This window comes from Narcine bancroftii, chromosome 2, assembly GCF_036971445.1.
Source record: "Narcine bancroftii isolate sNarBan1 chromosome 2, sNarBan1.hap1, whole genome shotgun sequence".
Lineage (NCBI taxonomy): Eukaryota > Metazoa > Chordata > Chondrichthyes > Torpediniformes > Narcinidae > Narcine > Narcine bancroftii.
In genome coordinates, this window is record NC_091470.1 from 114616436 (window position 1) to 114632394 (window position 15959).

At 39.4% G+C, this 15959-nt stretch overlaps 1 protein-coding gene across 4 annotated transcripts in view; it reads right to left on the bottom strand.

Annotated features, from left to right (window-relative positions):
• Window positions 1–15959, bottom strand: part of LOC138754175 (histone acetyltransferase KAT6A-like) — a 162330-nt gene that overhangs the window by 43337 nt on the left and 103034 nt on the right. For 3 of the 4 annotated variants that reach the window (XM_069918056.1, XM_069918057.1, XM_069918055.1), the window contains exons 5-8: window positions 11973–12054; window positions 10298–10430; window positions 7266–7585; window positions 4578–4696 (exon numbers count right to left, since the gene is read on the bottom strand). In XM_069918056.1, the coding sequence (XP_069774157.1) occupies window positions 4578–4696; window positions 7266–7585; window positions 10298–10430; window positions 11973–12054 (654 nt within the window). Of the gene's footprint in view, window positions 1–4577; window positions 4697–6725; window positions 7586–10297; window positions 10431–11972; window positions 12055–15959 lie in introns of all 4 variants that reach the window. The other variant, XM_069918054.1, reaches the window with a different exon arrangement.

Sequence of the window (15959 nt, forward strand, 5' to 3'; positions counted from 1 at the left end):
CCGATTATTTTATAAAAAAAAAACATTGTCATCTGTTCACCCTCAGATTCTGAGGAATCCCCACATCAGATTGTTACCAATTAATGTGGGCCAATTCAGAAATCCAGAGGCTCATGCAATTCAATAGACTAACAAATCAGCAATTTATCCCTTTACCATCTTAGAAACATCCAAATGCATGGATGCAAATTCAGTTCAGCTAAGTTAAAATTAACAGCAAATAAAACAAATCTGGAAACTGTATCTTCCTACTCACAGTGCCCGCAATGATCTGAAACAATACACCATTCAATAAACACCAATCATTGAAAGGGCGTGTCTACCTGAGCCAATTCATGGGTTCTCAAACCATTTCCTATGTGTCTCCACCTCTCTTCCAACTGAATTCCAAGTGGAAAGGTTGACATTTGGCTCCAATACAACTGCTTACACATGTCAATGGAGCAGAAGAACACAAATTTGAAAAGTCTGCCACAGTTTTACTGTATTTTATCTTTTTATTCAGCAAAATCCGGAGAGGAAAAAAAAACACAAAGACTTTCACCCTCATCTATCTTCAAATGAAGTCTGACTTCACTCCCTAGCCAATGACGTGCTGCTGCAGCTGCGACACCGGTCACATGATCAGTGAGCAGCAGATGATTTCAAAGCAGCAAGAACACCAGCCACACAGAACAATACTGGCAGCCTGCCTTAATCCTCTCAGGACCCAAGGCATTTGTTTATTACAGTTTTCTGCACCACACACACTTGCCTTCCATTAATCGAAGCAGGCTATGTACTGAAAAGTATTTGCAAAGTTGGGTTCAATTTCAATATTTCCCTCCCATCCCCCTCCCATCCTTTTTTTGAAAGGGAGTTTCAAATGTATGTGCAGCTAACAGGGAGAATCCCTGATCAACCAATACAAGACAGCCAGCTAAAACTGGCAAAATGTGGCTTGCTGCTGCAAGGAGATACTGGGATTCAAAGTATATTCGTGAGCAGCCTTCATTCAGGTTTGGGCATCATCAACTACCCGGTATCAGAATTATTGTCAATGAATACAGTGTATGAAGAATTCCTGCCTGCACTCGTGGCATTGTTGCCCACTCCAAGCGCCTCACAACAGCTGGTAGAACAGCACTCGGGAGGACTGCCAGTTGGCAAGACTTAGTAGTTTTGCTAGTTTGTCCCACTGCAGAGACAAGCAAGAAAATCTGGTTGACGCCTCAGTATAAGATGCTGAGGGAGTTGCTGTCTTTCAGATGAGTTGTTAAACCAAAGCTCCACATCTGGTTAATGCAATGATTACTGTGGCTTAGTGTTATATGATGCCTTCATGAAGCCCCTTTGGCATTTTACCACATTCAAGGTGGTTTGCAGATTGTTGAATGTAAGACCAAGGACAAGACATAACCAAATGCTTAACTTCTTGTCTGTGGGCCTATGCCCCTCCCCCACTGCTTTATTCAGGTGCCTGTCTTTTTGATCATACCTTGACGAAGGGCTCAGTCCTGAAGCATTGGTTATGTATCTTTGCCATAAAGAATGCTGTGACCTACTAAGTTTCTACAGCATTTTTGTGTATTGACAAATAAGGCTGCTTGATAAACAAGATGACAGCCAATGGAATAACAGGAAGGATACAAGCATGGGGAAAGCATTGGTTGATCGGCAGGAAACAGAGTGGGAATAAAGGGATCCTCTTCTGGTTGGCTACTGGCTATTAATGATCCGCAGGGGTCTCTGTTGAGCACGCTTCTTTTTACATTGTATATAAGTGATTTGGATTATGGAATAGATGGCTTTGTGGCTAAATTTACAGGTAATACCAAAATAGGTGTTTAGAGAGGTGGTGTTGAGGATACCAAAAGCTGCAGAGAGACATATAGATTCGGAGAATAGACAGAGAGACAGATTGTTGCAAGTGTATGGTCATTCAATTTGATGGAAGAAATAGACAGGCAGACTATTATTTAGATAGCAAGAAAATTTAACATTACAAGGTGTAAAGGGACTTGGGAGTCCTCATGCAGGATGCCCTAAAGGTTAATCTTCAGGTTGAGTCAGTGGCGAAGAAAGCTATTGCAATGCTGGCATTTATTTCGAGAGAAATAGTATACAAGTGCAAGGATGTAATGTCGAGACTCAATAAAACTTTGGTTTTACTTGGTCCTCACTTGGAGTACTGGGTACAGTGTTGGGTGCCTTATTTGAGAAAAGATGTGCTGGTGTTGGAGAGGGTTCAGAGAAGATTTACTAAAATGATATTAGGAATGAAAAGGTTAGTATATGACAAACGATTGCCGGCTCTTGGACTTGAGTACAGAAGGATAAGGGGGAATCAAAGTTTTTTCCCATGGTAGGGGAGTCTAGCACAAGAGGGCACAATTTCAGGATAAAGGGGGCTCAATTTAAAACAGAAACAAAGAAAAACAACTTTAGTCAGAGGGTTGTGTGTCTGGAACTTGTTGCCACAGGTGGCTGTGGAACTGAGGTCATTGGGTGCATTTAAGGCAGAGATTGACAGGTATTTGATTAGTCAGGGTACATCAAGGGTTAGGGAAGAAGGCCGAGAAGTGGGGCTGAGAGGAAGGATGGATTAGGTCATGATTAGAATGGCGGGGCAGGCTTGATGGGCCTACTTTTGCTCATACATCTTGTGATCTTATGAACTACAATCACAGGGTCTGAAGACTTTCATGTTTAAGCCCAAATATTTGCCAAGCTCTCAAGCCAAGCAGGAAGGGCTTGAAATTGCTACCAATGAGTCCAGCTCCCTTGTTTTTATCATGTAAGTTAAATGATAATCTCTGTACATGTCTTGCAGTGTTTGCAGAAAAGTCAGATTTGAAATATTAACCATTGTTCTCTTTATAGAATGCTATCTGACCTGCTGTGCATTCTCAGCACTTGCATTTCTATCAGGATCCTGCAGCATTTTGATTCCCAACTAAGAAGTGATACTTAGATGTTTCTGTTAGATGCAGGTACATTATCAGTAACTTCAGTTTTGCAAACGAGAAGGATTGCTACTGAATGGAAGGATATATTCTCCATTTCCTAATTTGATTAATTTTCTGCTCACTTAGCACATGTTGGTGAGAACAAATATTAGGCAGCACAGAATTACTAACTTAGGCTTCATTAAAAATTCCTTGGTCATCTAAAAAAAAAGGAAAGTTTGCTCTCGAAACAAAAGGTAGAGGTTCCATTATTGTCACGTAATGCTACATTTAGAATGTAACATACACTTTTGTCCACCGTAAGGTAGATGGGAAGTCACCACTTTGTCCAGCGCCCCTCACGGAAACCATCAGCACCTGATATTCCTAGGCTCATTCCTAGAAATGAGCAACCTGCTACCCATGAGCCTTTTATCCTTCTGAATGAATGAGATCTTAAATGTTCTCAGAATTTAACCAGCAATTTTGATTTGATCAGTTTCATTCTTTAATTCCCAGCGATATCCCTTTTAATGTCAATCATACAATCAAAACTTATTTTTCTTCCACATCTTTTTACCTTTTCTGGGAATAGAAATTACAGAAGGTTAGCAATGTTTAACGGACTTTAGAACAATGAAGGATGATCTCATCAATTCATACAACAGGGACGTGGTCGGTCGCAGGGGCCGTCTTCTGCACTTGCAATTCTATGACCCAACGTGTAGAGGAGGTTTCATAGGCTGCTTCCTTTGGCTGGAGAGTCAAAAACTAAAGAGGAATCAACCAAGGACAAGGGAGCAGCCACTGAGAACTGATACAAGGAGAAACTCTGTTGTGAAGTGGCGTTCATCTTTGTAATTTTCTACTCCTGCAGTATGTATGTAGGTGAGTTATGTTCAAAATTAAATACAAAGCAGACAGCATCAGGCAGGAAAATGAATGAGGGATAAGCTCAGCCATAATTTTACTGAAATACAAAGCAGGATTGCGGGGGTCCACATGGATTACTTCTGCTTGTATTCCTGAGTCTCCAACGTGGAGAGAAAAATACTCATTTTTTACAGACCAAATCAGATGTAGTGTATTCTTTGCACCAGTATTACACCAGTTAATGCAGAGAATCTCCATGCATATAGGTCTTACAATGTGGGTATGCAATTTTATCAACTTAGTTTTTATTCTCCACCTGAAAAGTTAATGTTCAACTACCAATAATTATGATGCTGGAACTGTGCCAATTCCAATGTCAAACTCAAAATGCCTATTGTTTGCAGTTTTGAAAACTCTCTGGGAGGAATGTGACTTCACAGCTTGCACCCAAAATTCCTCTGCAGATATAATTATGGGTCTCACTGGGAGGTTTTGAATGCTTCACATTTAGCCATTTTATTATGGACAATAGTTTTGACATGTCTGATGACAATTTCCATTTGCAAACATTCCATTTTTTTTCTCGTGCAAAAAAACATGAAGAAATAATAGCCAATTTAAATTAATTTCACTCAAATCAGCAGAACACATCTTCATTTCCTGCAAAGGCTTAAATCGTCTCTTTCTGTTTGTAAGAGATGAAAATAAATCTCTGATCCTGACATCAGGGGCAGTTTGCCAGTCAAGCAGCACCAGTGATAGCATATGATATCTCACCTCCAATGCAACTTCCTGAACATGCTGGAACAGGTCTAAGTCTTTCTCTGTTACAATGTCTCTGCTCAGTGAATGGTTGTCCTCATTTTCATGCTTGCAGTCCCACGGGCCCTGATTGTCTGCAGATTCAGAAAAAAAAATTAATGAAGAGACTTTCCTTCCAAAAACTGTCCTGCATCATTCATGCATATGGAGAGGCAGAATAAGGGACTGAGAACATTGTTCTGTTAATTTTCAGCAATTGTGTTAACAATGTTTCGGCACTTACTTCCTCAAAACATTGCAACCAACTTGGGGGATAAATGACAGGTAAATGTAACCTGTTGTGTTGTCCATTAGCTCGATTTCAGGTGCTTTGTAATGATTGCTGCTGTGTCTAGCGCTTCATTCATCCTTTCCCATTCAAACGTGTCAGCCACGTTGCCAGCCGATTACAATGAGCCAACTGAGGATGCACCAAACATGGTAACTCTTGCTGATGAGCTCTTGACTCCGAACTAAGAGTTTTGGAGTTCAAATGCTGAAGGTCTGGTGAAACTCACCTGTCTCAGATGGTTCTGCACCATTTCCCAATCAACAGACTGAGGCGAAGCATTCTCAAGACTCTGCCAGTGCTCTGCCTCTTGAACAGGCTTCCTGGAGGTAGACACCAGAACATGGGTTGATGTGCCCTCCCATTCCCTTTTTTCTCTCTCTGGGGAAGCACCTCAACTCTGTTTGAAGCATCCTCCACAAATGCATGAGTTAAGTCCAGGCAAGGATGGCAAAGTTTATTAAGAAACTGAAATGATACAATAAACCTCTATAACCAGTTATTAAAAAAAAGTCGGTGCCAAATATAGTCAATGTCAATTACAGTAAATAAATATAATGTCGACAAACAAGTATAAAATGCAACATGAGGATGCAATAGAAGCTGGAATCAAACAGATTTAGAAGCATATTTGTAGAACAATAGCTAGAATGAAGCTTTCATTCGGCTGAGAACCAATTGGCTGTTTAGCATTTTAACTTTCTAAAGATATTTCTCCTTTTATTTCCACACCTAATCAAACTAAAATATCAAACCATGCTCACAATATCACTTCAGCAAGCTAACCCTGTTGTGCGGCACACTGATGTGGCAGCAGGCTCCACAACAAAGCAGCGATGGCTTCGTTTTCAAAACGGAGGTTCCATGCCTCCACTCTGAAGGGGATTTTCAAAATCAGGGAACCAATCTAGGTGATAGGTTGCAGGAGCTGCAATAGCCAAAAGATGAGTGGAAGTGTTTACCATGCCCTGGGGATTATGTGGCAAATGAAAGGGAATGATAGAGTTTGAAGTTATTATAATTATAGATTGATTTTATAGTTATAAAGGCTGCCATTTACAACTTTACCAATAGCAAGGGCATAACCACTACCAACAACTTAGAAGTATGCTTGGCTCTCTCACACAGAGGCCTCAGAGGGATCCATAACATCCTAATTTTACTGATCCTTGTTCTAAAATGTTCTGAATGAAAAGCAAGTTGCAATTTTGTAAGATGCAGTAAGCAAATGCTTGTCATCTGTTCTTATCAGTCTATGAGTGACAGGAACATGAGAATGAATCCACTTTGAGAATATTTCCACTGTAAATGGGTGTTTTGCTTATGCCATGAAAGATGCTCAACAGCAGTTTTGTTTGGGCTCCCTTCACAAATGTTATGTCGCTGCTTTTCCCTCGACAAGCTTGAGGCCGGCCCAAGTGATCAGGCAATGCAATGTTACTCCTTTGAGTTAGCAATTCAGCCTCCTTTATCGATATACTCCCCATAACCCAGGCAAATTAAACAGTTCAGCAATTAAAATAAACAATGCAGTGCAAATGCTGGAAGTCTGAAACTCAGGGAGAAGATAGATATACTGCACACACAGCAGCTTGACAAAGAATAGTGGTGCTAAAATGTCAAAAGGTTCATCTACCTTTTCTCATCCTGATTTTGATGGGCCTGCTGTGAGCCTTGGTTTTTTTATGATATGATGCAGAGCTACCTTCATGGCATAAGCTCACCCACTTCCTCTTTTGAAAGACAAGAGCAACTGAAGCACCCCCAAAAACAGCGCAATATAAAGCCAGTTTCTAGAGCTAGCGATGCGTGGCAGTATGGCATTCACTTCTTACCCTTGTCCTCGGCACTCTTACTCCTTTCTAATTCCACGTTTCCCTTCCTGTGCCAAAGGATCTCCTTTCCGTGTCTCAATTTACACCGTCTGCCCCTTATTGCTTTCTCGCTCACAGAAAATGGCAGGAAATAGTGAGATCGCGGCTTAACTGCCGTTTCTACAGATGCACGGAGTCGCAGGCAAGGTGAAGTTTGTAAAGTGCAACCATTTTTCAGGCTATTGTCCCAGTGGTTTGGGAGAACAGTTTTATCAATGGATGGACAAGGTTCACAAGGTGTAAGGCGTGGAGGAGTTAACTCATAGTCTGCTTCACCAGTGACATTGGGAGCATAAAATGAGGAAGGAGAGTCAACTGGTTCCCTTCTTAACCTGGGCATTCTGGACACACTTAACTGGTCAATGAATGCCAGCTCACTGAAGTTACCAATAGGGCTAGTACTGGAAGATGGTTTGAAGCTACTTAAATGCCAGCCTGGCGCTGGTACAGAAATCTCAGGCGATACTGGGCATGCAGGGTTTAATGAGGTCAGTGCAGTACCTGTGGGCCATGTGCCGCTGTCAGAAGTGCTTGATTTTCGTGGCCCCTTTTTCTTGAGCCTGTATTGCTCAGCTAAGTCCAGGAGTTCACCCCGTGGCTTGCGGCCATCGGGCGAAGGGGTGAAGAATTTACTAAGGCCATCAATGAGCCCTTTGGTTTTCTTATTCATTTTCAGGCGGGAAGATTTGCTGGTTCGGGAGTTCAAAGCACTCAGTCCATCCAAGCGACCTGACTTTGACGAAGGAATTGCCGTGATTTTGCGTTTACGCCCTCGACCAGGACCTTGTCTCTCCTTGTCAAATGACTGAGAACCTTTCGATCTGTGGAAGAGAACCAATGATGCAGTTACTCACAATCAGTGCCATGTACTTTCAAAATGCAGTTTGCATAGTCGTGTATCTTCCAAGCAAGTAGTACATCACAGAATTTAAGCATTCATGAACACTTAAACAAAGATTATTGGCAGAGTTCACCCCCTTCCTGAATGCTAAACATTTTTGGTTGACTATCTTAGGAGTTATCATATTTATTTAGACATATGGATAAATTCAAAAGCAAGTTCAAATGAAACTTTCATTTCACTTTGTGAAAAGTTCAAAGGTATTTCTCATCTTCAATGGCAAGGTTCTATCCAGCTTTAAATATGGAAAAACAAATGAGCATTTCCTTATGCAAGGAAACTTTCATGAACGGCTACCCACTATCTTTTTGCAAATGGAGAAGCTGACAGTTTGAGGATCGATGTCTGGGAAGTGCGCAATCCTTCTTTTGTTTGGTGGAGGAGGGGACTGGATTGGACCCAAACCTGGGTTAGGATTTTTATATGGAGTGAAATGCAATCTTTAAATAATTTTTGTGAGCGGGGTGTTTGCAAGGAAGTATAGTTGGAAGATCAAGGAAAGAAAAGACCATCATAATATCAGTTGCCCTGATTGGTAATAATTAATATTTCACTATGTGGAGTCAGGCACATTTCTTGCAAATGGGAATACGAAGCAAGGCAAAAGTCAGGATTATCTCATTTCATTCAGTTTTAATGGAAATGATCCAAAGGCAAGACTGTAACATCTCTTTACAAGCCAGAATGCCAAGCGATCGGAGATTGACGTATGATTTCTGTGTGGTGATACAGATTATTGGTTCAACAAAGATCTGCACCTCACAGCTCAAACCACTGCATTGTTGAGTGCAAACAGCTGGCAAGAGGAGAACTTAAACTTAAAGAGATAATGGAAATTTTTTTATTAAGAGTGACCCCTAACTCCAGTGGTCAGTTATAGGTAAGGTTTGGCAAGTCAGCTCTTCAAGAAGAATTCGTTTAAGTAGAATTTGGAAAGAAATGGTAACATTTCACATTAAAAAATAATTCCCCCACATATTAAATGTAGGTAATTTAAAAATTCCCCACAGTAGTTTATACTATGCTTCATCTTCAGACCAGGATTTGAATCCACAACATTGACTCAGAAACAATCATGGTACCAAACGAGGTACTCAAGAGCAAAGTTATATTATAAAGCATGTGCAATAATGTAATGTCTGTTATCATGGTTATCACAATGTTGCCATTATATTCTGTAAATAAGTGGTACTTTAAGAGTCAACACAGTAAATGCAAACCAATTCTCAATCTGTTGTTTCAGCAAAAACGAAGAAAATGCAAAATAGCAATCACAGGTATAAACATTGGCCTTTTTTGAATGATGGATTGAAGCCATCTATACGTCCCTGCTGGTTGGAATTTGTTTTCAGCTCCTGTTTTCTTAGGTGTTGGAAGTTAGGTGCAAACTGAACAGGAAGTGTGGGTTTTGACAGAAACATAAAGTGCTGCAGCAATGTCTATTTATATCCAGCAATTGTATCTCCGCATCATGGACTGACTCAACGACTAATAAGGTGAAGATTATCCGTTTCATTCTCAGGCAACCTGCAGGGTACCAATTGCCCTGCAGAGATCTTTTCACTGTATCCCTCATTAAGATTGCAAAAATAATTAAATATGTTTGTTGAAACTCCAAAAAAAATTTCTGTGGGACACTTCCAATAAACTACACTAGTATAACTGCAAATATCATCCCATGATTCTCCCAACCTTGCATCTTACTCTCTGCATAATCCCTTGGTTTGGAACCAGTTCTGTTTAATTAGATGAGTAACAACTTTGGTGCCAAGAGGTTTTCTTTTGTAATTTATAAAACCTATCCCTGTTGCAAGTAGAAGTGAAGCGATAGTTCCAGTGAATTTAGATAACAGCTTATCCTCCACACAATAAACTAGAGTGAATGTTCCATTACATGTGACATGGAGAATAGTGCAGTGTACAGGCAGTGACTGTGACAGGACCAAGAGACCAACCCTAGGTCAGAGGTGCTACATCTGACCCTGCTCGGCCTGGCATGTGGGTAACTGGACCAAGGTAACCAGACATTTCCCTGGACCACCTGCAGAACCATGCAAAGGAAGGTGGGAGGTATTTCATGCCTGCTGAATGACCTGGCACAATGCTTCCTTTGGGGCATTTAAGAGACTCTTAGACAGGCCCATGGATGAAAATAAAATAGGTGATGAGGGAGGGAAGGTTTTGTTTTTTTTTTGGTCGGTATATATGGGTTGGCACAACATTGTGAGCCAAAGGGCCTGTACTGTGATGTAATTTTCTATGTTCTAAGCCACTGGTTCTCAACGTTTTTCTTTCCACTCACATACCACATTAAAGCAATCCCTTACTCATAACAGAGCAACGATGACATAGGGATTATTTAAAGTGGTATGTGAGTGCAAAGAAAAAAGATTGAAAACTAAAGGTTTAAGTGTACAAGTCTGAAAGAAAAATTCAGGCATTCAAGCTTCAAGAAAGGTTGCAAAAGGTTTTCAGCTCAACAATTGTTCATGGGTCATTTGTAAAGAGTCACTGATCTGAAACCACAAGTCTGGTTTGCTCTCCAAAGATGCACTCAACTTGACTGATTAGTGTATTTTCCAACTTCATTGTCTTTGTCACACTAGAGTCCAAAATCTGTTGAGATACTTACACTGTTGTTTTCTTTAATCGATTTTTCGAGTGCCCTATTGCAGTTGCGTAGCGCCGTTTAATCTGTACCGCTTTCTTGTGTAACAGTTTTCTTCCCTTCTTCCGTGGCCGACAAATCTGACACACCCACATACCTGCGATCGAAATACAAAATTAGATTCACAGTGTTTTATTTTCTTTCAAAATTACAAATAATCACAAGGGTGTTTAGAAATTTGTTATCTAGTGGAGAAGGACAACAAGGAGATTATGACTTGAATGGGAAGAAATATTTCTCTATCACTTTGATTTGCTAATGGGAGAATTATTGCATTTATAAGAGGGATCCATGAATTAATTATTTGGTAAAATGACAACTTTGTTTCTGAAGTCACTTTAGCTCTAACTCACACAGATTGTGTTCCCTGAGAAATTGATTGCTTTCTAGATATATAACCAGAACATTTTCCAGGTTATGCACATCACCAGGTGTTGAACAATAGTGCTCTCATCAGCTTAATGTAAAAAATAGCATATTGACCTACTCATGTACGTTCATATGAATGATGCATTGGATAATGCTGATCTTTCTTGTACTCTCTGTATATCTGATTGAGAATTGCAAGTAGCATTAGTCATTTATAGATATGGACCAGAGTTTTAATCACAGAGAATGTTGTGTCCAATTGTTATCACCAAAGACGTTCTATTCGCAGAGGATTTATCAGAATAGGTATTAAATAATGAAAAAGAATAGTGTGATTAGGAAAGTTAAATGTATGGGTTTATGCCATAAATCAGTGAATCTGGGTAATTACCTGAAGTTCAAATTGAATAATTCAATTAAGTTTTTATAAAAATGTATAATTTTAGCTTTCCTTATTATAACATGATAAAAGTTCGAAACAATAGTTTCAGTCCACAGTACGATCTTGGAGTAGCTTTAGATCTCATTTGTTGCCAATCAACAGTCACATGAAACTAAGATTTATCCTTTACCAATGCTGGGAACATGCAACATATCCTGTATCTTGTTAGTAAGGGAAGGTTGGAACAGAATTTCCAATTTTCTTTTGATGCCCTGTCTTTTTTGGAAGTTGAATCATTTTGAAACTGTGGATGTTGTCCATCATTAAGTTTCCACGTTGCTGACATGTGATAGCTGTGCCACTACTGGTGCAGCTCAACCATGGAGACAGAAGGTGGGGGGGGGGGGGGGGGAGGGGGCGGAGGGGGCTTTCAATGAACTTGCCCTCTAGAGATTTTGCAAAATCAAGTTCAATTTTATTTTTCACAAATTCCACCAGTGAGATTACAAAATACTATTATTGCCACTGGAAATTGAAAAACCACAAAGATGGGTAAAAAGAAGAAAGAAAAGGATTTTATCAAACCATGACAATGTAACATTTAAAAATCAATTAGTTGTCCTTTGACATGGCCCTTTATAAGGTCTCATCCACTGTTCCTATTTATGCCTTAATTTGTTGTAAAAAAATGTTTTTAATTACGGGAGTGCTGGATGGATGCACTTATTGCACAAGGTATTTCTTGCTCTATTGTCAGAAAGTGCAATACTTTAATAGTTATGAACAATGAATAATTTATGTACATTAACCTACTTTACACAAAATTGCTTTCTGTGAGAGAGGAGCTGTGGAGTGTGGAAACCACCCCGAGGAGAGAAGCATTCTCACCTTTGGGCATCCTGGTAAGAGGTGGATCACAGCACTCCATGTGAAAGCCTCGATCACAGGAGTCACAGAACAACATGTTATCCTGCAGAGGCAGAGTGAGAAAGATTATTAATCTTTATCAAAGAACCAACACACATCAGACTTTATTGGTTGTCACAAAGACACCTCAAAGGCTGAAATATACAAAATTTATCTTCAGCTTGCAGCCACCTAAAAAAATTCTTTGTGATTCAGTGAACATAAGCGAATGAACATTTGCTGTTGGCATCCAATTGGGCTGTCTTATTTCTAGTAACCACACATTTTCAAAGGAATGTTTTGTCAGATTATGAGCCACAATGCAAAATCAATACTATAACTCAAATCAGTAATTGTCGCAGCATATATAAAAAGATTGAAAGCAGACATTAAAACATGAGCAATGATGATCATAACTAATCAACAAACTTATTCACCGTCACTCATCATAAATCTGCTCTGGGAGAAATTCCTTTTCCTCATTAAAAAACCCTGCTGCGTTTATCTTTAACTCACTATATTAAAGGCATTATACAAATGAAAGCTGCTTTTACCATCTTCACAGAAGTAACATATTTATTCTAGGACTTTTAAGATGGGGAAAATATCTTAAAGTAATTCACAGGAGCAATATCAAAGGAAATTCAAATATTAATGCAGATGAGAAAAAGTTTGAATATGCATGTATGTCTTAAAGTGCATTTTAAAAGAGAAGGCTGAGGGAGGGATGATTCCTGAGGTTCAGGTCAAATAGTTAAATCAATGCCGCTCATGATGGAGCGATGATAATGGAAGAATTTAAGAGCCCAGAATCAGAGCAGCCAACAGCTAGAGGAAGTTTCAGAGAGAGGCATAAGGATTTTAAAAAGGATGAAAATTTTAAAATCACAGGTTAATAAAAGAATGAGAGTTTGGAATTAGCAATAACGAATGGATAGGATTAGGTACAGATTAGATACTGACAGCAAGAATCGAGATAAGCTCAAATTGATGGAATTTAAGTAGGAGAATGACCAGCACTGGAATAGTGCAGACCAAAGGTTACAGAAACATGGGTCAAGTTACTGGATTCAGATAATTTCCCTTCTCTCTTTCCAAGGTTCTGTCAGATATTTCTCAGCATTTGTGACCTGGCACGTTTGAATCCATTGAACCTATTGCCGAACACTATCAAGCCCCCATTTCTGATCAGCACTCAGTAACTTCAAAGGACCAGAAAAATGTGTTGAGATGTTTTTTCCTTTAAAGATTGTAGCTTAAGGAATGAATTTCCACCATCTACTCTGGCTCTATTAGATTCTGTGGTTCCACACAACAGGCGAACCGGCTCATGGAGTCGCGGGCAATTCTGTGGCCAATCTGACCCTGAGAGCTCCAGGTGTGGGACAAGCCCATAGCTTGGCGGCTGATGGCATAAAGGTCCCGGGAGATGCAAGTGTCATCGGGTTCCAAGGGATTTAAGCACTTGCAAGATTTCCATTAAAGTCAGTTGGTTCAACTCACTTTCGACTCTGTGTGGTTCTTTCGCTTGTTGTGTGCCTAGTGCAACTCCAATTCTTAATTTCTTCTGAACTCACTGCACAAATCCACTGAATAATTCTGCCATCGTGGCTAATGACATCACAAGAATCCAAGTGCCGGGCATCAGATGTGAATGTTGTGCAAAAGTTTTTTAGTTTAAAACCTTCGCAAAAAGGTTTAATATCCTTTATTTATAATAAGATGGGTGACCTAAGGCATGCCCCAATACTTAAAATTAAAAATGCTTGGGAACAGGTATAAATTTGTCCATATTAGAAGGGATCTGGGATTCAATTTTTTTTTAGGTTAGTCAATGCCATGTCGTCATGTGCCTGCCCTTGTTTATTACAATTTAAGGTTGTACACTGGGCCCATATTTCCAAAGCCAAATTATATCATATTTATCCGAGGTAAACTCATGTTGTGATAAATGCAAGAGATGAGGTTCTTTAATTCACATGTTTTGATCCTGTCTTAGTCTTGAAAAGTACTGGAAGAAGGTTTTCCAAACTTTATCTTTGATATAAAGCTAGAACTGAATCCTTTGGTAGCACTTTTTGGTACAACGGGAGACGGTGATGTCTTGTTGACCCCAAATAAATGTCATATCTTGTTTTTTTTTACTTCTTTTTTGGCCAGATGCGCTGTACTACTCAGGTGGAAGAGCGTCGCTCTGCCTACTCATGGCTTGGCTTCGCGGACGAAGATTTATGGAGGGGGTAAAAAGTCCACGTCAGCTGCAGGCTCGTTTGTGGCTGACAAGTCCGATGCGGGACAGGCAGACACGATTGCAGCGGTTGCAGGGGAAAATTGGTTGGTTGGGGTTGGGTGTTGGGTTTTTCCTCCTTTGCCTTTTGTCAGTGATATTATTTTGTTTAAGTTGAGAAAAGATTCAATATTCAATTAATAACTCCAGCATACGGTTCCAAATGTTGTGAGAACCATTTTTGAATTATTATCACAATCTTTAGACATATTTTATAATCTGAGTTTTTTCATTCACTTTTAGGAGTGAAGTTTATTGTTGTTTCTTTCCACTGTGCAACGTTGTTAGGGAGATGGGGTTTTGATTAACATTTGAGTTTTTTTTTCCATCTTTGTATATTATATTTACATTTGTTATAATATTATGGATGCGATACAATACGTTGATTTGTGTAATTTCTTACTTATATTTTGCATTCTTTATAAACTATGTACTGGCTTGGTTCTTTATGTGTAAAATCAATAAAAATATTTTAAAAAGAAAATGAACCCATGCCATTTCAATGTTAGATTTTACTGCAACTGGAGCATATGGATTATTATAAAGAATTCAATCGATCAGTACAAAATATTGCAATTTAATCACTCTGATAGCTTATGTCACTACTTCAAATTTCGGCTGAAGTTCTGCTCCCATAGCTTGTAAGCCTTCTATATCTCATTCTATTTTTTTGCTGTTGGTTCAGTTCCCATTTGGTAAAACCCCTGCCCTTGAGAAGCTTTGATGCTTCACTTATTTAACCGGGTGTGTAGATTAATGGAGTGTAATTTGGGCGGCACAGACTCATGGGCCGAAATGACCTGTTATCATGCTGTACGTCTAAATTTTTTTTTAAAATTAAACCAACATCAGAGACTATTACATGCTCCCAGATCATTTTCATTTGAGTAGGATTGTCACTTTAAGGGAACAAATCAAGCTGCAAGTTTTGGAGATTGACTGTGGGCTAATAGTGTTGGGACAGTATGTACTCAAGAGAGGGGAGTGGCCCTGGAAAACACAAATGCAGAGACCATGTGACCAATATATTAAAGAAACAGTACACTGTTTCTTCAAAGGTCCATTTTAAAGAAGCAGCACTTGGAGAAGCATCTCTTTGAAGGGATCCTGCACTGAAGTGGCCTTATGTGGTAATAGTTGTCTGATTTCTCTCTGAAAAGAGAATACCCCATTGTGGCAAAAGGAATGGTCACTTTTGAAGGGGGATTAGTGTGCCACACTGTGACCAAAAAAAAGTCACTATTTCAGCTGACCCATGAAAGGGTTCTGGAAGATTTGTGAAAATCACTTGCTTCATGTCCCCTATGCAAAGAAAAGGAGAGTTTTGATTGCACTTGTCTGTAAAGGACATTTCTTCGGAAGCACCTCGACAAAGATTTCATGAGTTTACAACAGTCTACACCCCAGTCTCTCCCACTTACTCCAATTATTACTTTTTTGATCAATTTAAAGCCTGCATATCAACACGAGATTTTCTGAGTCTGAACTTTGAACTGACGTTCCAGAATTGAGTCTAAGCTGTAATGGCCTGGAATATTTCCTGATACACACACACACACACACACACACACACACACACATATATATTTGCACATAGTTGGGGGTTAAGTTAGATAAGTTGAGATAAAATGTTATATTATTGATAATTAATCAAAAAAATATTATTTTAAATATAACACTGC